At 46.3% G+C, this 26,969-nt stretch overlaps 1 protein-coding gene across 1 annotated transcript in view; it reads right to left on the reverse strand.

The window, feature by feature from the left end:
- The window catches only part of LOC141092829 (phospholipid scramblase family member 5-like), a 138,545-nt gene extending 120,523 nt beyond the window's left edge, over positions 1 to 18,022 (reverse strand). The window contains exon 1 of the mRNA XM_073579154.1: positions 17,968 to 18,022. Coding sequence (XP_073435255.1) covers positions 17,968 to 18,022 — 55 coding nt within the window. The remainder of the gene's footprint in view (positions 1 to 17,967) is intronic.
- Between the last annotated feature and the right edge of the window lie 8,947 nt (positions 18,023 to 26,969).

A 26,969-nucleotide genomic window follows, 5' to 3' on the forward strand; every position in this document is an offset into this window, starting at 1 on the left:
GGTCACGCCTCAAACAGGGGACAGCGGTTCTTTGGCAGTTGGGAGTCTGCAGCACATGGTTGATTTCATGCTGCAGTGCCTGAGAAACGACCGCCGCATCGCCCACATTCTCGTCTCGGCTGATTATTGGGTGTACACCCTCCTAGATCCTCGCTACCGGGACAGCGTACAAAGGCTCATACCAACGTTGAACCGGGAGCGTAAAATGCGGGAGTACGAAGAGTCACTGGTGCAGTCCATAATGTTTTCCATTCCACCCGACAGCATTGTTGCTAGTGCTTTACAAAGCAGCTCTGTGCGTCGAGGCAGTGGAGGAAACTCTGCACAAAGAGGGAGCAGAGGCAGCGCCGCAGCACAAGGCAAGACCACTATGGCCCAAATGTGGCAAAGTTTTGTGTGTCCACCACAATTGTCTACACCATCAGCGACGCCTCGAGTCAGCAGGAGGCAACGCTTCCGTCAGATGGTGTCAGACTACATGTCTTGCCCTGTCACTGTACTCCCAGATGGCTCTTCCCCCTTCAAGTTTTGGGTCTCTAAGCTGGATACATGGCCAGAGCTTAGCCAGTATGCATTGGAGGTGCTGGCTTGCCCTGCTGCCAGTGTATTATCGGAACGTGTCTTTAGTGCCGCAGGTGGTGTACTAACAGACCGTCGCACGCGACTATCTTCCGATAATGTTGACCGGCTGACTTTTCTGAAAATGAACAAGGCCTGGATCTCCAAAGACTTTGCCATTCCTCTTACAGACTAAATTAGTGGTTGGCAACTGTATCCAGGTCTGCTGGTGTGTTCATTTTTCTACCACCTGAACTATAATCCCTTTGCTTCAACACAGCCAGTTGTCGCTCAGATGTGTCGTCTGCACAGAGAAACACACTAGCTCCTGTGTTAGTGGGGTTCAGTAATGCCAGCTGATCCCCTGCTGTGTGGACGGCAAAGTCACCAGCTCCATCAACATTCAAACCACTACTGATTTTTAACCGTGCCCAACTTAGGTCTCTGGCTCCACTGTCTCTACTATTTCCCCTGACCTCCAACCCCGCCATCTACATCTCTGAAGTGGCGTCAGCACAATCTACACTTGTTCCTGTGTTCCTGTGGCTCAGTCCCATCAGTTTATCCCCTGATGTGTGTCCGGCAAGGTCTCCTGCTCTGTCCACATTCCCATAACCAGTAGTGGGAATGAGGACAGAGCTGGCGAACTTGCCGGACAAACATCAGGGGATCAACTGATGGGACTGAGCACCAGTAACACAGGAACAAGTGTAGATTGTGCTGACGCCACTTCAGAGATGTAGCTGGCGGGGTTGGAGGCCAGGGTAAATAGTAGAGACAGTGGAGCCAGAGGCCTAAGTGGAGCATGGTTAGAATCAGTAGTAGTCCACAACCTCCATAAAAACCGCTGCCCATTGGCCTCTGCATGCGGCATGCGTAATCCTGGGCTCCAACAGCTTCAGTTGGTGTTCAGAAGTGTCGTCTCCACAGAGCCAAACACATTCGTTAGAGTGTTAGTGGGGTTCAGCACTGCCAGCTGTTCCCCTGCTGTGGAGATGGCAAGTCTCCTGCTGCCTTCACCTGCCAAAATCCAGTAGGCCACAGCCTGCTCCTCGCCTAATCCTGGGCTCCAACAGCGTCAGTTGGTGTTCAGAAGTGTCGTCTCCACAGAGCCAAACACCTTCGTTAGAGTGTTAGTGGGGTTCAGCACTGCCAGCTGTTCCCCTGCTGTGGAGATGGCAAGTCTCCTGCTGCCTTCACCTGCCAAAATCCAGTAGGCCCCAGCCTGCTCCTCGCCTAATCCTGGGCTCCAACAGCGTCAGTTGGTGTTCAGAAGTGTCGTCTCCACAGAGCCAAACACCTTCGTTAGAGTGTTAGTGGGGTTCAGCACTGCCAGCTGTTCCCCTGCTGTGGAGATGGCAAGTCTCCTGCTGCCTTCACCTGCCAAAATCCAGTAGGCCCCAGCCTGCTCCTCGCCTAATCCTGGGCTCCAACAGCGTCAGTTGGTGTTCAGAAGTGTCGTCTCCACAGAGCCAAACACCTTCGTTAGAGTGTTAGTGGGGTTCAGCACTGCCAGCTGTTCCCCTGCTGTGGAGATGGCAAGTCTCCTGCTGCCTTCACCTGCCAAAATCCAGTAGGCCCCAGCCTGCTCCTCGCCTAATCCTGGGCTCCAACAGCGTCAGTTGGTGTTCAGAAGTGTCGTCTCCACAGAGCCAAACACCTTCGTTAGAGTGTTAGTGGGGTTCATTCCCATTATGGGAATGTGGACAGAGCAGGCGACATTGCCGGACACACATCAGGGGATTAACTGACCGGACTGAACACCTGTAACACAGGAACAAGTGTGGATTGTGCAGACGCCACTTCGGAGCTGTAACTGGAGGGGTTGGAGGACAGGGGAAATACGAAAATCAGTGAAGCCACAGGCCTAAGTGGAGCTTGGTTCAAATTAGTAGTCTACAACCGATCTTAAAATTTCTTCAATGCAGCCTCAGCCTGCTCCGTGCTTGTCCCTGGGCTTCAACACAGCCAGTTGTTGCTCGGAAGTGCCGTCTTCACAGAGTAAAACACTAGCTCCTGTGTTTGTGGGGTTCAGTAACGTCAGCTGTTCCCCTGCTGTTTTGATGGCAATCTGTCCTGCTGCCTCCCAATTGACAGCACATCAGGCCTCAGCCTGCTAAGTGCTTGTCCTGGGCTCCAACATCGCCAGTTGCTGCTCATAACTGACTTTGGCACGGGTACTCCCTCCTGCCCAGCTTGGTTCCAGCCCTGCCTGCTGTTTCCGGGAAGTGTCAATGTCAGTTTGCCACCCCAAGTTGCCATGTCGTGTTGCGGTTGGGTTAGCCGAGGCTAGGGTGCCAGCAGTTTAGGTGCTTCCTATGTAGACTGCGGGTTCTGGTAAGAAAGGCTTGTTCCGTAGTGCCAGTAGGACAAGCACCCCCTGTAGGACTGTGTGATTCGGTAACTGCGGCCAGCTTGCGGCATGCCAACTTTGCTTTTCAGGGGTAACTTCTGATACCCCTCCGGGTTCCAGCACCGTCAGCTGGTTCTCATCAGAGCCTTTGGCCTAGGTGCCTCCATCTCGGTATCCGAGTTCCGGCAACGTCTGCTGGTCCTTGGTAGTGCTTTGTAGCACAGGTACCTCCTGCTTAGTAACCGGGTTCCAGCACCGTCAGCTGGTCCTCGGTTGTGCCATTGGCTCTTATTCCTTCTGCTGCCCCTCCGGGTGCCAGCACTGTCAGCTGGTCCTCGCTATTTCCATTTGCTCTTGCAGCTTATGCTACCCCTCCGGGTTCCAGCACCGTCAGCTGGTTCTCGTCAGAGCCTTTGGCCTAGGTGCCTCCATCTCGGTATCCGAGTTCCGGCAACGTCTGCTGGTCCTTGGTAGTGCTTTGTAGCACAGGTACCTCCTGCTTAGTAACCGGGTTCCAGCACCGTCAGCTGGTCCTCGATTGTGCCATTGGCTCTTATTCCTTCTGCTGCCCCTCCGGGTGCCAGCACTGTCAGCTGGTCCTCGCTATTTCCATTTGCTCTTGCAGCTTATGCTACCCCTCTGGGTTCCAGCACCGTCAGCTGGTTCTCGTCAGAGCCTTTGGCCTAGGTGCCTCCATCTCGGTATCCGAGTTCCGGCAACGTCTGCTGGTCCTTGGTAGTGCTTTGTAGCACAGGTACCTCCTGCTTAGTAACCGGGTTCCAGCACCGTCAGCTGGTCCTCGGTTGTGCCATTGGCTCTTATTCCTTCTGCTGCCCCTCCGGGTGCCAGCACTGTCAGCTGGTCCTCGCTATTTCCATTTGCTCTTGCAGCTTATGCTACCCCTCTGGGTTCCAGCACCGTCAGCTGGTTCTCGTCAGAGCCTTTGGCCTAGGTGCCTCCATCTCGGTATCCGAGTTCCGGCAACGTCTGCTGGTCCTTGGTAGTGCTTTGTAGCACAGGTACCTCCTGCTTAGTAACCGGGTTCCAGCACCGTCAGCTGGTCCTCGGTAGTGCCATTGGCTCTTGTTCCTTCTGCTGCCCCTCCGGGTGCCAGTACCGTCAGCTGGTTCAAGAGGACAAAGAACAGGAAGACAACCACCAAGATGCAGAACAACAAGAGAGAGAAGACAAAGAAGCATAAAAAAAAACAAAGCAGAAGAACATTAAGCATAAGACTAATACTCTGAGCAAATTATATTATCTTATTTATAAGCAGAAGAAGACTAAGCAGTGTATGGGGGTGAGTCCGTTCCTCCTCGTGGTGCCCCTGGAAAAGGCCTGCTGCTGCAGGCCAAACTGAACGCGGACAAATCCTGTTGTAAATCTTTTGTGACAGGCAGAACGGAAGGTGTAAACTTCTAACTTTTCTAGATAACAACTACAGGAATGCCTGACACAAACAAGAATATGATGAAGAAGAATAGGAAGAAGATGAAGAAGCTGAATATGTAGAATAATAATAGAAGGAGAAGGAGAAGGAGAAGGAGAAGGAGGTAGAAGAAGAAGAAGAAAGGAAGAAGAAGAAGAAGAAGAAGAAGAAGAAGAAAGGAAGTAGAAGAAGAAGAAGAAGAAAGGAAGTAGAAGAAGAAGAAAGGAAGTAGAAGAAGAAAGGAAGTAGAAGAAGAAGAAGAAAGGAAGTAGAAGAAGAAGAAGAAAGGAAGTAGAAGAAGAAGAAGAAAGGAAGTAGAAGAAGAAAGGAAGTAGAAGAAGAAGAAGAAGAAAGGAAGTAGAAGAAGAAGAAGAAGAAGAAGAAAGGAAGAAGAAGAAGAAGAAGAAGGTAAAAAAAGGAAGTAGAAGAAGACATACATGTCTGGCAAAATATAAATGATGCTAACATAGTCAATATCTTTGTAACTCCTAACATCTTTAAAAAAAAAGTTTAATTCCTGCTATTCCATTTGATTGGGCTAAACCTCTATGGCTTTAATGTCTCCTCCACCTCCCACAATACATTCTACATTATTCTTAGTTGTTTTTCTTCATGTAGAATTAACCTACAAGGAAAGAAAGGGTTTTTTTTAATTCCGATATTTTGGCCCCATTGACTTGCATTGGTTCCCGGTATCGGAATCGGCGATACCGATACTTTTTTTTAAGATCGGCCGATCCATTCCGATCCGATATTTTCAAGTATCGGCTGGTATCGCTCAACTCTAATTATAACATTATTTTTGTTTTTACTCTTTGGTAGTATTAATTATACAATATGTAATAATAATAGTTGGTCGTGGTATAGGGATGATATACAGTATAGTTAGGGTATATGTTGTGACTATATAGTGGTAATATTGTGTGATGTCTTGTGTTAGTATCTGAGGTATTGTGTAATTATTTGGTGACTACTATGCAAAGTCCTAATAAATATATTGTCTCCAGTCTCTGTTGCGGGGGCAAATTGTTTGAGGTGTAAGGGGAGTATACCTCATGAAATTCTGTTTTTATAACCTACTCTGTCACCACATTTTCTTTACATGCTAGAATAAATAATAATAATTTAGGTATCTCAGTGTTTGGCATTGTTGCTTTGCAGCTCTTTTGACTTTGTATGTTCTCCTCGTGTTTACTTCTGGGTTCTCCAGTTTCCTCCCACACTCCAAAGACATACTAATAGGGAATTTCGATTGTAAGCCCCATTGGGGACAGTGAGGATGGTGCTGCAATGTAACTGAGTAAAATAAATAAATATTAAATGCTTGTGAAGATGCTAACGTAAGAGTTGTGGATTGTACTACTGTGTTCCTACCCCAGAAGACAGCAATCGCGCTGTGCTGTATATTATAATGTGAATTGTGTCATGCAGTTTTATATATTCTGTTATGTATAATGCATTGAGTGTGATAAGCATTATAGGTGTAACATGGTTAATGTATCACGGGGAACAAGTATTGTTAGTATATTAGGCATAGGGTGCAGTAGGAATAAGGGAAGAGTAAAGTTTAATGTAAGTGATATAATACATAGGTTACGTTTTAGGACATAAGGCAGTGACCAAAGGATAAGAATGACTTGGTAAACAGTATAAATATACTTTATTTAATGTATGCAAATGCAATGCACAGTATTTCTAAAAATATATCTGTTAGCTACAGACATAGGGACAGACATAGTTAAAGTTTGGGACTAACCCATAGAGAAATGGGCATGCCCCAGTGAAAAGGGAACTGCTTCCTGATAGCAAAGTAGAGAAGTACAGTAACCAAGGTCAAGTTCAAAATTGCAGTGGGCAAGCATCTATCGTTCGGAGAAGTGGGAAGCCTTAGGCCTCTTTCACACATCAGGTTTTCGCCGTCAGGCGCGATCCGGCGCTTTTGACAGAAACCGGATCCGGCGAAATGCAATGCCGGATCCGGTTTCCCCCCCATTGACTTGCATTTGCGCCGGATCGCGCCGGATGGCCATGCGTTTCATCCGGTTTTCGCCGGATCCGGCAATGTGTCGCGATCCGGCGTCTGGAAAAAACGGCTACTGTAACGTTTTTTGTCTCCGGCGAAAAAGCCGGACACGCCGGATCCGGCGCGTCCGGCTTTTTCACACAATGAAAGCCTATGAGCGCCGCAATGCGCCGGATCCGGCGAAAGCCGGATCCGGCGGCCGGATCCAGTTTTTTGGTCTGAGCATGCTCAGTAGCTCTGCCCACAGGAGATATATAAAAGCAAGACAATGGGACCCTCAGCCACACCCAACATGCCACCCAAGCCAAGAACCAGGAGCAGGAGAAGGCAGCAGACATCTGCAGCAGCAGCACCATCAGCACCACCCCAAATGGAGCAGCAAATGGAACATGCTGAGGAGGGGAGTCCAGCAGCAGATGAGAGACGGTAATTATCAAATCCCCCATTCCTCCAAACTAGGGCCATGGAATATCAAGATCAAAAGGCCAATGCCCTTTGTTTCTCTTTATTCAACAGCCGCCAAAGAGATGCAGCAGCAGCAGCAGCAGCAGAAATGGCATCACTGGCAGCAGCAACAGCAGCAGCAATACCCACAGCCATGGAGTCTGGCCATCAACAGGACAGCACATCTTCTTCTGGGAGCCCTCCCTCGCATCGTCAGCGTTTGACGGTAAGTTTTTATTTCCAAAATCCATCATCTCTGTAATATATGTCTATTCATTGCCTTTTATTTCAAAACAGGAATCACAAGATGAAGAGGAGCTCCCAGAAGAAGAAGGAAGGGGTGGACAGACACCTGGAGTGGGCTCACAATTGGTATGTTTTTTGCATCAAACGCAGAAACACAACATCACACTACACACAACACATAGAAAACAATGTTCTGCAGACCACACACAGCAAACAAATGCCTACATCCAAAGACATAACATTTTTTGTTTTCTTCTCTAGTCTTCCCAATCTGGTGCTCGGCCAAGAGGTCCTCGCAGTGCCTCCCAGGGTCGTCGGCGACAGCAACGCGGCGGTCACCAGCGTGTAAGTATAAATATTTTTGCTTTGTTTTTTTGCACTTTTTATTTCATTTCTTTTGTGGAGGCTAATTATGTTATTTTTGTCTTTTTCTTTAACAGCCTTCACAGCGTGCTCCCGACTCTGACGGTGAGGATGGAGGGATTGATGTGGACCGCCTCATCGATCTCGTCAGAGAAAGGGAGCCGCTCTGGAATATGGCTGACCGCCGCCACGCTGACCTGATCATTACCCGACGACTCTGGGAGGAAATCTGTTCGCTCCTTGTGGGCCGCTGGGAGGACCTCGATGTTCGGGCCCAGATTAAAGAGCGTAAGTATATACAGTACCGGTTGCTTGATGTAAACCAGTATTTCCCGAACTCCAGTCCTCGTGGTCCCCACGGATCATGTGTTCAGGATTTCTATTTACTATGGAAATCCTGAAAACATGACCCCTGGGAACCATGAGGACTGGAGTTTGTGAAACACTGATGTTGTATACTAACCACTCCTTTCTCGTTTCAGGGAACAGAATTGTGAATCGGTGGCGGTCTGTGAGGGATCGTTTCAAGAAGGAGTTCAATAAAGAGATGCGGGCCCCGAGTGGATCTGGAGGACGCAGGAGCAAGTACAAGTACGCACAAGCCCTGTCGTTCCTCCGGGAAACAATGCTCACCAGAAGGTAAATATTACACACCACATGTGAAAAAAATGTTAGATGTAACTTTTTTTTTTCAGCCAGGGCCATACCATGTCAGTATTTTAATTGGTTTTTTTTCTCTTTATTCCACAGCACGGTGAGCAGCACTCGGGAGCCTGCACGATTGGACCCTTCTGAGGCGATCCCTGAGGAGACCGGCACCGAGGGACACTTCGACCGCCCCGGTACATCTGCACCTTCCCAGCCTTCCCACACATTCGACCCATCTGTCCCATCCACCAGCACAGGAGCATCGTGGCCGCCTACATTACATGAAGCTGCTGGTGAGGAGATCGCTTTCCCTTTACCCCACCCTTCTGCCCCTGCCACCTCTAGTACACCTGCGGGTACTGGGCGGCAGCGGCAGAGGGGTCAGGAAAAGAGTTATGCGCAAGAGTTCTTGCATCTGAATGCATCTTTCCAGAACTGTCTAAAAGTCTTGTCAGAGCAAATCTCCGCAGGCTTTCAGCAGATCAACTCCAGCATTCTGGAGGTGAAGACACTTCTGCAAACCATGCATTCAGAAGCAAGATCTTCGCCAAACCACACCTTTTTCAGGTCTGTTGTGGAGCGCATGGCAACACTATCTCCTACCCAGCAGATGCATGTAATGCATTCGTGCCACGGTGCTCTACAGCAGGTTACCTCCCAACCTCCACCTCCCACCACTGTAGTTCCTCCACCTGCACCCCCTCCAGCCACTTTCCATCCTCCCCCTCCTATTACCTCTGCACCCCCTCCAGCCACTTTCCATCCTCCCCCTCCTATTACATCTGCACCCCCTCCAGCCACTTTCCATCCTCCCCCTCCTATTACATACCAGCAACCTCACCAGTACCCGCAACCTCCCCAGTACCAGACATCTCCCCACTTCCAGCAACCTGCCCCGTACCAAACTCCTTCCCCGTACCAAACTCCTTCCCCGTACCAAACTCCTTCCCCATACAACTTTCCATCAACATCATCTGCTCCTACAGTCCCTGCCCAACCCTCCACTCCACCGCCCACCACCTCTTCTGCCTCCCACATGTCCACCCATTCTGTAGCTTTTTCCACACCTTCACCTCTAACTGTTCCTTCCCCACCACGATCCCAGTCCTCTCTCCACACACCCAGTGTCGAAGTGTCCCGCAGCCCCTCCAGCAGTATTTCCACCCCACAGTACACAGATTTGTAATGTGTGTTTTTTGTAATAAAAATGCCCATTGGGTTTAAAACCTTTATTAAAAAAGTTTTTTGCACTTTAAAAACATTTTACAAAAAAAAAAAAAATTTTTAAATAAAAGTTAAATTATCGTTTCACAATGGTTGTCTGTCATTTCTTTCTGCGGCAAACTATGTTTAAAAAAAAGGTTAAATACAGGGTATTTCAAAGGTAAAAAGGTATTCAAAACCAGGTATATAACTGTGGGTAAATTTTAGCTTTTTGCCACAGTTGTGTTCCTGGTTGTGTTTGAAGCAAAGTATTTCACCTAAAAAGTTGTGTTTATTGTTGGTGATTTCCTACCAATGTACACAACTTTTGTTAAAAGGTGAAATACTTTGCATAAAACACAACCAGGTACACACCTGTGGCCTAAAGGTAAAAATATTAAGACCATGACAAGAAAGCCAACTTTGGTTGGCAAAGGTATATACTGTTGGTCCAGAAGGTACACAAGTTTGGTTAGGGCACAAATCTTTCACACTCTGTCATCCCAGTGTACTCTGCCTTGAGGTGACATAAAGTATAGTGGAAAATTGTCCCTGAAACCGTCACAGAACTTCTAGTGGTAATATTTCCAATGACAACATCCATCTTCGCCAGTAACTTGCTCTTCTCTCCAACCTGCACTTTCTTCTCTACAACCTGTCAAAGAAGGGCTGTAGGAACATGCTATATATAGTTTTCCAGTAGCCAATCCCGTTCGGAAGGCCACAAGGGTCAATTTTAAAAACCGGATCCAGCGTAATCCGTCGAAAAACGGATAGAAAAACGGATGAACCGGATGAGACGGATCCGGTTTTGTCTGTCAAGAACAAGACGGATCCGGCAGAAAACCGGATCCGGCACATCAGGTTTTACAAAACATTTGCCGGATCCGGCATTCCGGCACGACGCCGGATCGCGCCTGACGCCGAAAACCTGATGTGTGAAAGTAGCCTTACTGGAATCCCTTGCGTACATTCCTGCAATGTCTGGAGCTCAGGGCTTAGTATAAGTACTACAAAGCATGCCTTATCCTCTGAAGTACAGGGGACGAGGGACATGGAACTGCAGGAAGAGAATGTAACGGATCCCGGGTGCACTTCATGACTGGATGGGAAATCCCTGGGGCTGACAGGAACAGTAAATATAGGGATAGTCCAGGAGGAACAGATAGTGATGCTGAAGACATACTGTACTAAGGAAACAAGAACAAAGACGTGTTGTGCCCAATACTGCGTGTTACACTCCGGTGAACTTGAATTGTCCAGTAAAATTTTGATTGTTGAGACAAACTGTTCCCTGAAATATGTGCGGCGGCTACTAAAGATGGAGGCCTGGGGCCTACAAGTGATTGTGATTAACCCCACAACTGGTAACACATTGGGACTGGAAGTCGATTTTCCCTTTATGGAGCATCAGCTCGTTGAATATGGAATTAGACATTTCTCTGGATATTCATTCAGTACCCCATTGGGTTATACTGCAGCTTCTGCCCAGTCTGCCAAGGCTCTTTATGGATTGTAGACGGCATTCAAATGCACAGCAATTTCTGATAATATTATCTTATGTTCCTTTTACACTGTGCGCTGACAGAGGACAGCAATTATAAGTCTGAGATTGGTGAAAATGTTTCAGAACCAGCATATGTTATGCCATTATAGTAAATGAGTTGCCTCCATTCATGTAAATCTGCTTGATAGGTATGAGAAGGTTCCTAACATAGGGCGGGATCTGGCAGCATACATTGAGACGCTCAATCCTTTTATTCTCTGGCAGGTAAGCCTCTGCCAGGGATGTCCGACATCAACTTTCTACTCTCTTCACTTTGAAAAGACACAAATACTTGGGCACACGTGGAGGAGTTAGGAGATATATCTACTGAGCAATTGATAGCTTTACCATGTGTATGGGCAACTTAAAGACCTCCATACACATTACACTAATGTTAGCTTAACCTGCCGATGTCAACAGGTTGTGCCAAAGGTCTTATGTGTATTGGGGTCTCTGGCAGACTGACGATCAGGAAAGATGTTGTGCATGTCTGATTTCGGATTGCCGATCGAATTGTTCTCCCAGAGATAAGCCGACATGTCAGTAAGCAGCTTTCTTATGAGAACACAGGAACTCTCAACTAAGTGAGAGCTGCTGTATATGTAAGTGTTGGATGAGATGACTTTCAGTTGAGTGATTAGCGGAAGCATCGTTCGTCTGACAGCCATCTAATGTGTATCACCAGCCTTACATACAGGCACAGAGGATATATCTAATACATTTTTGGAAAATCATCAATAATATACTTCCTCATTAAACTCACCATTATATTAAAGTTGGGCACCTTTTTAGTCTCTGTCCATACCGCACAGTCAATGCTGTCAGTAAATACACGTTGGATATATAAGACCTGGTGATGCAGTGGCCATTTTAATGTCTGATTTCCCGGGGCCACTTTGTCCTTTAACAAACTAGAGTTGACAGCTCTATTATTTCCGGAAAGGTTGTGCTGTTTTTTTCCCTTATTTTAGAAGTGAAGTGTCAATTCTGTTATCATTTGCTTCCATTACTCCACTAACAACGGCTGCCTTCTACTAATCAGTATAGATAATTGCTGTACTGACATTCTTAATGCCAGTGAGTGAAATGCCTTTTGTGAAATCTTTTTTTTTCCCAGCTTAGCAATTCTGAAAATGAGTGAATTCAGTAAATGCCTTTTACTGCACATTGTCTCTTACGTGTTAATTAGACATAATGGAAAAGCAAACACTTCAGAGTCTGACATCACAAGAGGCTGGCTGCTACATATCACTTCTTCCTGACACTGTTCCTTTCTATTGTTTAGTGCCAGACCACCCTGAAAAAGTTTCCAAAACCTCTGTGAGCTGCTATTTAAAAATGTATAAGTATGCGGTAAATAATTCAATAGCGATCTCCACTCGTCGTGCCGCTTCAGTATCTCAGTGCTCTGCTCCTTTGTGTTCTAGATGAGAGGTAATTAAATTATGGGAATTGAGTCGTCTCATAGTACGTTAACAATCTGCGGAGAAGTCTACTTGCACATTGCCTGCTTCTAAAGTTCATCAACTATGTGGCTTTTTCAACGGTGTCTTATCATCCCCTGTTCTTTAACATCACTTGTTTTTGTCTTGTAACAACAGACCAGAGGCTCAAACCAAACTGATGCTCGTGATTGACCTTTGGTGAACCTGTCTTATATACAAGGAATGGTAAAAAATGGTAGGGTGTGAATAGCTATTTTGTAATGGATACTATTGTTATTCTTCTCATTACAAGTCAGAGAAGTCCAGCGGTGCATTGCTTTGGAGGAATTTTCAAGTTAGTCATGATTAACCATGATTAACCAATATTAACGATCATTAATGATCATTCTGCTTGTTGAACTCTTCCTCTATAATTAGAATGATGCAACTCCAACAAATCACAAGTATAGATGAGCAGATCTGTCAAAATTTGAATTCACCAAATTGTGTGGATTTTACATTAAAATTCGATTTGCAAAAAACTTTTTTCATGAATTCAATGTTCCTTCTTGAGTTCTGAATCCTGGAGAGACTCCGAGGCATAATAAACGTAAGATGTATAAAACAAGTAATAATGACCTGACCTCGTCATTCACCTCCGCAACTTGCTCTCCTTCATATGGTCCTCAGAAGATCATATTACCTCCACCATGCACTGCATCTTCATGCTAGGCCAGGACTTCTAACTAGTGATGAGAGAACGTGCTCACCACTACTCGTTACTCTCCCGAGTATCATAGTACTCGGTGTACTCGGCGAGCACCGAGCATTTCCGGGATTACTCAGTGGGAACTCAGGTCTCCACAAAGCTTTTTTGGCGGACTTTAGAGACCCAATCATGATGCAGGGATTGTCTGCCAGGCTATGAAATGCCGCAGCCATCTTTGTTGTGGTCGTGCAGTGATTGACTGGCCGCACAGCATCATCAGGGGTATAAGAGACCGGGTGCCGCCCTGCTTGGCACATTCAGCTCCGGATTTGGAGATTTATTAGTCAATGTGGGGGTCTACCATCATAAACTACTCAAATCCAATTAAACCAATAGTCCTTCTAAGGACTAATTCCGGAGAATACAGGTTGCAGTGTTAGGTAGGCAGGGTAGGGTACGTCACTCTATACATATCAGTGCAAGGCCTACAGGCACTGTATGTGTGTATATACATATCATTGTATACATCAAGAGGGTCCATTTCCTTCCTGTCTGCTGCTGCTACCTGTAGGATATATTGACCGTATATACCTAGCCCCAGCTCTAATTGGCTTGGAAAAATTTTTGGCCAGGGTTAATAGAGCTTTTTTTATTGCAAACCAATCCAGAGCCCTTTTTTTCTCCATTTGCTTTTTGACAGTGTACAATACAGCCAGATCCTTTTCCTAGCACAGCGTGAAAATCCTGCAATTTTAAAGCAGTCACAAAAATCACTTTTGAGTGCACAGAGAAATATTTAATTTTTATGTGGTACGGTAGAGTAGATTTTTTTAAGTCTTACACAATTTCTTGACACTATTTTGCTAACCCCCCCCCCCAAAAAAAAAATAATGACCACATATTTAACAGTGCAGTATATCTGTGACACGCTTCATCCATCCGTCTGCTAAAAATGTTGGTCTAAATTCAATTTTTCTTGCTGTGTGTCACTGTAATTATATACAGCACTGTTTAGCCTAAAAAAGCAAAAAACACAGGCCACAGATTTGTCAGTGTGGTATCTCCGTGCCAGCTCATATCTGTGCGTGCTCCAAGTTTGGACAGTTTAGGCCGGTTTTCCATTTTTGTCCTGAGTGTTACTGTACTTATTTACAGTGCTATTTAGCCAAAAAAAAGCAAAAAATACAGGCCATAGATTTGTCAGTGTGGTATCTCTGTGCCAGCTCCTATATCTGAGATTCTGTGACCTCCAAGCTTGGCCACTTTAGGCCGGTTTTCCATTTTTGTCCTGTGTGTCACTTTTGTCCTCTTTTGCATAAAAAAACAGGCCACATACTTTACAGTTGGGTATATCTGTGACATGCCTCATACATCCGTGTGATAAAAGCTTGGGTGTTTTAGGCCATTATTCCAGTGTTTTCCTGTCTATTACTCAAGTTATATACAGCACTATGTTGCATTTTTTTAAAAAACACAGGCCACATTTTACAGTGGGGTATATCTGTGACACGCCGCATACAGCTGCTTGCTAAAAATTTGGGCATTTTAGGCCTACATATTCTAGTGTTTTTGCAGTCTGTTACCGTACTTATTGACACCAATTTGATAACCAAAGCCACATTTTTTACTACAGTCTAGATAGGCTAAAGTGTGGTTTTTCTGCACACGTATCACATACAATTTTGCTCTAAATTCAGCCATTTGTAGTGAACGTGTAAAATATTATAGTCCATTTACAGTGGTCAAGGCGCGTGACAAGGGACAGGGAAATGGACGTAATGGAATGGTGAGGGTGCATGCCGAGGTTGAGGCTGTGGGCAAACTGAAATTGGGCCACAGAAAACACCCACATTATCATGGAAGATGAGGTGGTGGATGATATAGTAACTGACCCAACCTGGCAGGAGGACATGCAGAGCAAGGACAGCAGCACACAGGGGGAGGTAGGCGTAGCACCCCTTCAGGCAGGAAGAAGTCGTGTGGTGGTTGCAGACAGAAGGCAGGCAACCGTTCCCTGTAACACCAACATGATGGAAGTTGTCAGTCCAACTGTTAGGTCTTCCTAAGTCTGGTTATTTTGTTAATACTTTTTTACAAATTTAAAATACAGCCCACATATTGAACAGTCTGGTATTGCTATCAGCAATTCAGGACTACATTCCACTGTATTTGCTGTCTGTTACCCTAATTCTCTACACTATTTTTGGGTAGAAATAGAGGTCACATATTGAACAGTGTGGTATCTCGGTAAAAAGAATTCTGTTTCAAGTTGTTATGGCTGCTTCATGACTGTCTTAAATGCTCCAACTACTACCACCATCATCATCTTCAGCCTAAAGGCAGTCAATGTGCAGATAGAAAGTCTGAGGAGCAGAGGGTGAACGCTTGGGTGGTGTTGCACTCTGTCTCTGTATTATGAAGGCTAAATCTTCTAGATGAAATCATGCCTGGAAGAGCAAGAGCACATGGAAGAGCACGGGGACAGGACTCGCAACTACTGAATCCTGGTGTTCCTGGGCAGGATTCTGACAAGCTCTCACCTAGTAATACTGAACTGATTGGACAATGACGTCAAAAAGGAGCCCATGCATTTTCTATAACTGAAGCTAGAGATTTTTACATTTCGGCTGCATTTCAAGAGATGTCAATTGGAGAGCGTGGTGGTCGTAGATGTGACTTCTACACCACCACCCAAGCTGCCTCCTCTCCACCACCCGAAGTGCCGTACCCCTGACCTTCTGTCTCTTCCCCATTATCCCGCAGAATGAAAATCTGCAAGGACAAGGTCCTCTCCCCTCTGTATCAGTCTGTCATTGTAATTTTGTTCACTGTAAATGATGTCTATTTTTTTGTATGTAACTTCTCATGTACAGCACCATGGAATTAATGGTGCTATATAAATAAATAAATAATAATAATACTATATGGGTGTTTCCACTGGACAATCCATGCAACATGTTATTGAAGCAAAATCTTGTTTTTCTGACAACTCTGTTCAGCTGTGCACAAACTATGTCAAATTGGTAGCTAGACCCCAGTGGGTATTGGCACAGTGTCATGTTGACTACAGTCCCCAGATGTTATCTAGATCCCTAATCTCACCTCTACTTTAGCAGAAGGATGAATTAATAGGTAAAGCACGTGGTATTGATGGAGCTGTTGTTTTCTTGCCAAAGAAACTCAATAGGATCAATGAGGTGGTTGGCTGCACACGGAAAGGAGAAATAGTAAAGATGACAATTAGTTTCACATTTGAAGTAAAACACACCAACAACTTGCTTTCACTCATACAAACTTATATTACAAAGTCTTGAAGAAAAAGATGAATAAATTGTGAAGCAAATAGGTATGAATAATTATCACACAAATGAGGTTACATAAGTCAGCACATACACAACCTATCAGTGGGGACATTCTTTTCTACCAAAAATTTGAATTATGAGACTAGTGTCATCTTGTGGAATAATAGGAGCCACAAAGTCCTTACTGAATGTAATGTACAATTTTCTCTTGAAAATTGGAAGTACATGCCTTCTATGCTGCTTGCATTAAAGAACTGATTGGCCAGATATGTTCGGAGACAGGATGACCGGGCTGCGGGTACCTGGGCTGCGCCGTGTCTGGAACTGTCAAGAATGTGTTCCTTCTTTCCCGGAAGAAGGAATAGGGGAACGGACAGGCCCCAGTACACAGGAAGAGGGAGTGTGTTTAGACAGGAGTGAGTCCCCAGCTGTTAGCATGTGAACAGCAAGGGGGGCAGTGCACTACACACCTGAAGTGCCGACATTGCAGCAAACTGCAGCATACATACAGATCCGGTGACCTAGAGGCATGGGGCCAGCTTAAGAGAAAGCGAGCACGACAGCAGAGATTTGTGGCATGGACAAGCAGTGCATAGGAGGTTGAGCAGCGCACTCCATCCTTAGAACACTGGCACTGCAAAGGACTGTTCCCATTGTATCCAACCACTAAAAGCGGTACTACCATTTAATGAGACGCCGTTTGTCCAGTGACCGCCAGAGAGCAAGGCGCCGTGCGCTCCTTGACCGTGAGTACAGTTCACATGTGTAATAGGGAGAGCCAGTTCATGCCACGTGTTCAGCGTGGATAACAAATAATTATAAGGCACAGAGGAATGACAGAGGACATTGGTACGGTCAGCAAGGTACTCCCTCAGCATTTTCCCAAACTTTGCACTCCTTGTGAGAGTTCCCTGTGCCACAGGGCCAAGCAATGGGAGGGTCTGAGAAAACTCTCCCCAAACTTTGCCAGTGTTCCACTGCCTCTGCTGGCTTGGAATTGTGTCTCTCTGACCTGTACTCCTTGCTTAGCCAATGAACTGTGACCTCTGCTGCCAGCGTTTTCATATGGGAATTTTTTTAATAATTCCGCAAGAAGGGCCCTCTGATCCTCTAACATTTTAGTACACCTGTCTGCCTCCGGAATAAGAGATATAAAGTTCTCGTTGTAGCCGTGGGTCTAGAATTGTCACCAATCTGTATTGCCCATCACCCAAAATTTTGAGAACGCGAGGGTGATGGGAAAGGCAGCGTAACATAAACTCAGCCATGCGTGCAAGACTGCTAACAGTCAATACTTCCGTGTCCACACAAAGAGGACGACTGACCATGCTCTCCTCCTCCTTGCCCTCAGATCTCTACAGCTTTCGACTAACCTCAATAATATCATTGTAAAAACATCATTGCAAATAAATTCTTGTAAATACACCCCTGTAGTTTTTATCTCCCCCACCTTATTCTATATTGTAAGTTGTCACAAGCAGGATTGTTTTTTTGGGGGTTTAATTATTGTTATCATTGTTACTTAGTGTAGCTTGTAAGCTTTCACCATTAGGGTCATTTTATTTTGGTTTAATTATTGTATTATTGTTATCTTAGGACTGTTGTGTTTGAAACTGTTAAACTGTAAATATGTTTCTGCTCTATAATAACGATCAATCTTCAAATTAGAACACAGATAAGCAGGATGGAGACGTTAATTATGGCGTCATTGACACTCACCCTCTTGGTGGATTCCTTCAAGTTTTGGAGAATGGTACATATGTCTGACATCCATGTCCACCCCTGAGATCTTATGTGTGAATTCAGAACTGAATACGGACAACCTTGTTGATGCTGGTAGACTTGTCACCAACTACCCTCTTCTGCTCACAAATCCTTTCCAACATCTGCAGTGTAGAGATACAATGCCTGGGGACATCACACACCAGTTGGTAAGCCAGAAGCTGCAAGCACTGCTGAATCATAGCAAGGGCGGATGAAGCTGTAGCTGACTTTCTAAAATGGGGCTGCAGAGCGTTGTACTTTTCCTAGCAGATCTGCCAGCTGTGTCGCTTTTCAGAAAACGTTGACCAATTAGATTAAGCACATGAGCCAGGCATGGCACGTGTCTGAGCTCACCTCGCCACAGAGCAGCCACCAGGTTCCAGCCATTGTCACACACAACTATGCCTGGCTGTGGGTTCAGCAGTTTCAGTAACCAATCTGCCTGCTCTTTCAGAGCTGTCCATAACTCTTCAGAATTGTGTGGTTTGTCACCTAAACATATTAGCTTCAGCATAGCCTGTTCCCACTTTGATGAGGCAGTGCTGCAGTGCTTCCAGCTTGTGACTGATGTGCTACTTTTGTAGCATGAGACTGAAGAGGAGGCGAAGGAGGAGGAGGAGGTGCAGGAGCTGTAGACTGTGGGGGCAACCCAGTTTGACGTAGGGCCCACAATACTCGGGGTTTGGGAGGACGTGCACCATACCAAGGTCGGAGTGGGTCCCGGCTTCCACTATGTTAACCCAGTGTGCCCTCAGTGAGATGTACTGTCCCTGACCACAAGCAATTGTCCATGTGTTTGTGGTTAGGTGGACTTTCCAAATAATAGCATTGTGGAGTGCACAGGTAATGTTGTGGGACACATGCCTGTGTAATGCCGGGACGGCACACCAGGACAAATATTCCTACATGTTCGTGGCCTCAGGGTGATCCTCAACTCTGCCCTCTCTTTCAAGCTACATATCCAATCCCTTGCCTCCTCCTGCCCATTGCAACTCAAAAACACTTCTTGGATCCGTACATTCCAAGAAACTTCAAAAATGTTTGTGCACACCCTCATGATCTCCTGCCTCAACTATTGCAACCTTACACTCTCTATCCTCCCCTCTAGCACTGTTGCACTACTGACATCTATCCAAAACTCTGCTGCCAGAGTAATCCAACTGTCCCTCCGTTATTCCCCAGCCACTCCTCTCTGCCATGCCCTTCACTGCATTCCTGTTGCCCATAGGCTACAGTTCAAAACCCTAAATATGACCTACAAAGCCTTCCACAATCTGTCTCCTCCATACATCTGTGACATGGTCTCCCAATGTCTGATTGGGTTATGACTTCTTCAACGCAAACCCAGTGTGCCGTCAGCGAGATGTACTGTCCCTGCCCACACGCACTTGTCCACGTGTCCGTATTTAGGTGAACTTTCCCTGTACCAACATTGTTGATGGCCTGGGTAATGTTCTGGGACACATGCTTGCTTGTGTAATGTAATGGCAGACCGGGAGAAATAGTGGCGGGTGGGGACCAAGTACCTTGTTATGGTTACTGCCATCAGGTTTCCGAAAGCACCCGTCTCCCTCGAGCCTAAAATGCAACATTTCAAGCACAAGCAGATGAGAAATTTGTGAATTTAGTACTGTGGCCTGTGTGGCATTGGCTGCGTCTTTCCGCTTACGGTCCAATGTCTAGGGAAAAGACAACTGAGGGCTGCGTGGACGTGCTTGATGATGGTGCTATTTGTCTGTGGTCAATGGAGGGTGCAGGGCAGGAGTCATCTTTGCATGCACCGTGGACAGCGGATTGGCTTGCAAGCTTAACAGCACAAGAAGCAGTGGTATCAACCGCAGACACTGTTCATGGAGCCTGGTGTTCAACCAACAAAGTTGGTTGCTTTGCTGCCATGTGCCTGATCATGCTGGTGGTGGTAAGGCTGGTAGTTTTACTACCCCTGCTGATTCGGCCATGGCCGATGGTACAAATGACCTTTTGGGGGTTATCGGCAGAGTCTTTAAAAAACAACAAGACTGGTAGGGGGACATTCATTATCTCCCTCTCCCACACCACCTCCTCACCTCGACACCTGTCTTTCGGTGTTCCCCAAGGCTCTGTTCTAGGGCCCCTACTCTTCTCCATCTACACCTTCGGCCTGGGCCAGATGATGTAATGACACGGTTTGCAATATCATGACTATGCCAATGACACGCAGATCTACCTATCTGCACATGACATCACCTCCTTACTGACCAAAATCAGGCATCTTCACGCTATATCATCCTTCTTTTCTGCTCACATTCAAAAAGTGGACATGGACAAATCAGAATACATCATCTTTCAAGCATCTCACGCTGAGTACACCTGAGAGCTGTGTATGCCTCATTCGGTACCATTTTAGTAAGAGGCAAACCTTGCCCTAGAGAATTTGTTTTTACAGACATTCACTGCCTTTTTTGCACAGTTTTTGCAGCTATGATCTTCATCTTCTTGGTGTGTATGTGGAAAATTTCTAAGTCGACATCAATACCATCATCGTCCATATGTTGTAAAAAGGAAATCAGGTTTTTCCAAGGGTCATGGTTATGTACGCTGTGTGGCATTCCTTTAACAGTGTTCGTTACACTAGGACAATTAATTTTAGACTGTGACATTTGGATATTATTGGTAATATGCATAGGTGAAGATGAAGAAGCTTGTGCCACGGGTGTGTTTATAATTACGGACTGTGCACTCCTCTTTAAACGTAGTTTTTCACGAGCATCCATCAGTTTGTTTGGTTTTCCTCCAACACTGATCTGCTTTCTCTAATTCAGCATCTCATGAACATGTTGCACTTTGCCCTTTATACAGACATGTGCGTATTTGGCAACATATTTGGGACGGTCATTTCTTAGGCCGAGTCTCACACGCACATCTGGTACACCGATCTTCTGACGGGCATGAAACCGATTCTGGTAATTGATGGTGGCTAAACAATGAAGCATTGTTGGCTGTATCCTGGATCTCATACTTCCCATAGCCACAGCTGTTATTAATCATGTACTTTGCCATTCCTGTCATCACCATGCCCCTTTTCCAGATCACTTCATCCAATGATTCGTTCGCCATATTCTTACTAAAAACCAGCACCTTCCCTGCAGCAACTGTGTTGGAAACCATGGTACAGTTTTGCAAGGAGTTTATGATGCCCCCCCTATAAGGCCACACTATGTTGGTATCTACCCCCAGGGGGAAATGTTTGCCAGCCAATACACTTAGTGTATGGGCATTCCAAGTGTAGGAGACCTGCTCCTTGAAATTGGGCATAGTGTTTAATCAGGCCTTCCTCCACGTCTCATCATCCGCCGCCACTAGATCACTAGCATTAACTTGTTCCGTGCTGCAACAGCCAGTGTCAAATTCCTAACAAGGATGGGTGTTTTTGATGGGCGTAAAATGCTTGTTATGGAAAAGGTTGAGGTGTACCCCACACCTGAAAATGTTTGACAGCCAACACACTTAGTGTATGGGCATTACAAGTCTAGGAGACCCGCTCCTTTTTAATGGGACATTTTTGGTTAAGAGGCCCTCCTCCATGTTTCTTCCAAGGGAGGATTGGAGTTATTGGGGTGCATATGACTGGGTAGCAGGGCAGGCCTTACAGTCAATGCATAAGAAAACAGAATGGGAGTACAAAATGAAGAATGTGAAGTGGATTTTCCTGTGCCAATCCAGTACCTGGGTTCAAAGGCATATTGGGGTGCAGATGACTTGGTAGCAGGGCAGGCCTTGCTGTCAATGCATAAGAAAAGAGTATGGGAGTACAAAATGAATAATGTGAAGTGGATTTTCCTGGGCACATCCAGTACCTGGGTTCAAAAGCATATTGAGGTGCACATGACTTGGTAGCAGGACAGGCCTTGCAGTCAATGCATAAGAAAAGAGTTTGGGATTACAAAATGAATAATGTGAAGTGGATCTTCCGGTGGCCATCTAGTATGTGGCTTGAAAAGCTTATTGGGATGCATGTAACTTTGGGGCAAGCCAGGCCTTGCATTCAATGCAACATTTTTTTCTGGAAGCCCTCCTGTACCTCTCGTGAAAGGGGTATTGTGGTGCATTGCAATTCTTGGCAGCTCATCCACTCACTGCATAAGCAATAACAGTTTAGGAGACCCAATGTTTAATGATGGCCCTTTAAGAAGATTAATGCCACCTGATGCCCCGGTAAAAATAGGCTCTGTGACTTTAAGAGTCCCTCCTTCATAAATGAAACAAGATGTGTCTGCTTATGTGTCACACACCACATGGCCAGCTAGGGTTGTTAAATGTTACAATGACATTTCCCAGTGAATGTGGGGCGCCCTCCCAGGGCTGTGGAATACTCGGTACCGGGCCGGTCTCTCAAAGGGGAATGTCACAGCAGCGGTGACCCGGTCCATGGCCCTGGGCACCCATGTAAAAGGGATTGAGTGGTGGAATAAAGTTTGAGTGATTCGTGGTGCCACCTGTGGTCGGCAAGGGAGGTGTTAAGCCTCCGAGTCTTAGATGGGAATAGAGCATTTACAGCTTCCTATTCCTCTGTTTTCTGTTGCAGGACCGTCAGTATCCATACAACCTTGGAGACCAGGCTCCAGATCAAGCACTCTAGCTGGGAATGAGCCTCAACTCTCTGCTCAATCTCCCAGCTCTTCTCCTCATGTCCACACACTTCGCCCTCCTCACAGAAATAATTCCTCTCTCCCCTTCCTGGCCCCCAGAAAGCAGCTCTTCCCCCAGTTCTGGTTCAGAGCTCCCTCTGCTGGCCTGGAGTGGGAACTGTGTTGTGTGTATTGATTAACTGCCAGAGAGACCCTTCATTGCTTCCAGGCATGATATCACACTCCCTAGGAGGAAGGTAATGCCACTGTGGCGACCATACTCCTGGGGGAGCCACACTCCCCCTAGTGCAATTTATTTGTCCCGGACTGAAGGTAAAACATGTAAAAATATAAACAATTAAACAATTATAAATGTACAAGATTTAAGAAAAAAAATGAAAAATACAAAAACCACAGCTCAATAAGAGTCCTATGATGATTAGTCCATGCGTCCTTATCCATGGTCCATTAAAACAAAATGAAACTGTTCAAAAAGGTGGGTTCTTACAGAGTCTCTGTAGGCACAAAACTCAAAACATTACATATTTACAGGTTAACATTTACATTATTTATTTAGATACGAAACCTGAGGTGTGGTATACCTTGGGTACTACGGACAGACCTACGTAGCACTGGTGTTGTTGGGGACCTCACTGGTTGTCTTGTGTTAGCTGCTACTGGTGTAGTGTGTGTTGTACTGGATAAAATACTGGTGGTTCTGCGTAGCACAGGGATACTAGATTTCCTAGGACCACTTCAATTCACTGTAGGTAAACTGGGTAGTAGCTGTCTGCGAACTCTTAGACTCACCAAGGGCATAACAGATTCACCACTGACAGGGCGAGGATTCTCTGGCTCCACTGTTGGTGTGGCATCTGCTGCCTGAATTTCCTGATTTTCAGAATTTTCTTAAGTCACTTCTTGCACTACCAGTTGGGGAAAGGTCAATACTGGCACCACTATGGCTTGATTCACTCTAGTCCAATTTGCAGGGAATTCTCCGAGTACAGTGCTTACCTTTTCTTCCTTCTCTATGGATTGGATGTTGTTTTGCTCTTCCATTCTGTCCTTTAGTTGGTCAGGGCACAATTTCAGATGATCCCTTGACACTGCTGATGAGGTTTCTCCTCCATCCTTACTGATAAGGCACACTTTGGCGTTGTCAAAGTTTGAAGGTAGGATGGTGTAGGGTTCAGCTTCCCATTGGTCATCCAATTTATGCATCCTTCTTTTCCTCTTTAGGACTTGTTCTCCTGGTGACAAGGGAACTGCAGGTGCATGGTGATTGTAGTGCCTTTCTTGTTTTTGTCTTGCCTGAGCTAGACTCTTTTCCACACACTCTTGTACTCTTCGATACTGTTGCTGCCTCTCTGTGTCCCAGTCAGCATCTGGTGACGTCACCTCAGAAGTCAGGGCTCCCATATCCAAATCAATAGGCAGCTTACCAGGCCTCGCATTCATTAGGTAGGCTGGAGTGCAGTTGGTGGAATTCACAGGAATGTGGTTGTAGAGGTCTACCAGATCTGGCAACTTTTCTGGCCACAGATTCCTCTCTTCCAAAGGCAAGGTATTCAGTAAGTCGATCACCACCTAGTTCATCTTTTCACACATGCCATTGGTCTGTGGATGGTACGGTGTTGTCCTGATCTTCTTGCAACCGTACAAGTTACAGAATTCCTGGAACACTTCCACCTCAAAGGCTGGACCTCGATCTGTATGCACTCTCTCGGGGTATCTGTGTGGTCGACAAAAGTCCTGTTGGAAGGCTCTGGCTGCTGTCCTGGCTGTTTGATCCTTGACAGGCACAACTACCAAGAATCTTGAGTTGTGGTCAACGATGGTAAGAGCATAAATGCAACCTGAACGGCTTGGGACCAGCTTCACATGGTCCAGGGCGACCAACTCAAGTGGCTGTTTGGTTATTATTGGCTGCAAAGGAGCTCGCTGGCTGTTACGGTCCTTTCCTGTGCAGGTTGCATTGTCCACACTCGCGGCACCAATTTTCAATGGCCTTCCTTATACCAGCCCAGTAGAATCTCTCCCGGAGCAAGGCCTCCAACTTCTTCCATCCGAAGTGTCCAGCTCCATTGTGATAGGCTTCTAAGACCATTGATGCCTCCCTCTTTGGGACTACCTCCTGCCAGACCAACTCATGAGTGCGGGCGTGGATACTCCTCCGACACAGCTTTCCTTCATAGATGAACAGCCTGCCTCTTTCCTTCCACAACTGCTGGGTTTCTTCAGGAGCATCTGGACCTGGGCGTGAGTCAGCTTGTGACAGTAGCTCCTTTACCAGGCGGACTGCGGGGTTGCTATCCTGTGTTTCTGCCCAGTCATGATGAGGCAATGGATTTAGGGTGGCCTCTTTCACGATAGACCATCTGTTTCTCACTCCTTGGGCACGTTGGGCCGCAATTGGCCGATGGAAGGCAGGTAACTCTATTTCTTCGAGTGCCTCAGGGTCTTCTCCTGCATCTGGCAGATTAGGCATTCTGGATAGCGCATCAGCATTGGCATTCTTGTGCCCCGCTTGGTACTTGATGGTGAATTCATAGTTAGACAGCCGGGCCATCCATCACTGCATCAGTGAACCTAGTTTTGCAGTTTCCAAGTGAGTCAACGGGTTGTTGTCCGTGAAGATGATAAACTTGGCTGAAGCTAGGTAATGCTTGAATCATTCAGTCACAGCCCAGACTATGGCGCGGAACTCCAATTTGAAGGAACTGTAGTTGTCAGGGTTCCTTTCAGTGGGATGAAGATTCCTGCTGGCGTAGGAGATCACTCTTTCTTTGCCATTCTGTACCTGTGACAGTACTGCTCCCAGTCCCATGTTGCTGGCATCAGTATACAGAACAAATGGTTGGTCATAATCTGGGTAGGCCAGAACTTCATCTCCTGTGAGAGCCATCTTCAGTCGAGTGAAGGACCTCTCCAGTTCCTCATTCCATTCAAATGTAGGGCTCTTCTTCCCGGCTTTCTTGGGCTGGCCCACCAGAAGATTTTGCATAGGGGTGGCTATCTCATTAAAGCCTTTGATGAACCTTCGGTAGTAGCTTACCAACCCGAGGAATTGACGTACTTCATGGAGGTTGCTGGGCTTCTGCTAGTCCCGGATGACAGTGACTTTATCAGGATCCGGTGCCACACCTTCTGCACTCACAACATGACCGAGGTACTGTACCTTGGGCTTCAGGAGGTGGCATTTGAAAGGCTTCACTTTCAGGTCAAAGTTGGACAAGGCTTCAAACATCTCAGCCAGGTGCTTCAGATGGTCTTCATAAGTCTTGGAGAAAACAATGACATCATCAAGGTACAACAGGACTGTCTCAAAGTTCTTGTGTCCAAGACAGCACTCCATTAGCCGATGAAATGTCCCTGGGGCGGTGCAGAGCCCGAACGGCATGTAGTTGAACTCGCAGAGACCCATTGGTGTAGTAAATGCTGTTTTCTCCTTATCTGCCTCTGCCACGGGAACCTGCCAATACCCACTAGTGAGATCTAAGGTGGAAAAATAGTTAGCAGTTTTAAGTGCAGCTAATGACTCTTCAATTCTTGGTAATGGGTAGGCATCCTTATGTGTAATGCTGTTAATTTTTCTGTAATCAACACACATTCTCATGGTACCATCTTTCTTTTTCACAAAGACTATTGGGGCTGGCCAGGGGCTACAACTGTCTCTGATCACCCCAGCCTCCTTCATTTCCCGCAACATACTTTTGGCACATTGATATTGTGTTGGGGGTATAGGCCGGTACCTTTCTTTAATGGGTGGATGATCTTCAGTGGAGATATGGTGTTGAACCCCTTTTGCCTTCCCAAAGTCTAGGGGGTGTTTACTTAATACCCGCTCATACTCCTGGGTCACTCGGTAAACCCCATTCTTTTGGTATGAAGGGGTGGAGTCAGTTCCCACCTGCAGCTGCTGACACCACTCCTCCAGCTGCTTTACAGAGCCAATGTCCTCCACCTGGTCGGATGAGACCAAGGGCTCTGCTGCCCGTATTGCATTGTTACTGACAGTAAGCAGCTTAGCAACTGTGGCATACCGAGGTATTACGGCCTCATCCTCCCCACAATTCAAGAGGCGTACAGGTACTCTCCCTTTGCGGACATCAACTACTCCTCTGGCTGTCAGGACAGTGGGCCGGCTATCAGAGTACACTGGCTCTACCAATGCTTGGTAATCTTTTCCTCTGAGGCCTATGGCTGCCTGACACCAAATCAACATTTCACATCTGGGGGGTATTGCAATGGGGAAAGAATCACTGACTCTGAACCTGCCAATTTCTCCGCCAGACAGTTCAACCTGCTGTCTTTGCATCAGGGCTTTGATCACCTTCTGCAGGACTC

The sequence above is a fragment of the Dendrobates tinctorius genome, unplaced genomic scaffold, assembly GCF_039654945.1.
Source record: "Dendrobates tinctorius isolate UK_male_01 unplaced genomic scaffold, ASM3965494v1 ptg000060l, whole genome shotgun sequence".
NCBI classification, from domain to species: Eukaryota; Metazoa; Chordata; class Amphibia; order Anura; family Dendrobatidae; genus Dendrobates; species Dendrobates tinctorius.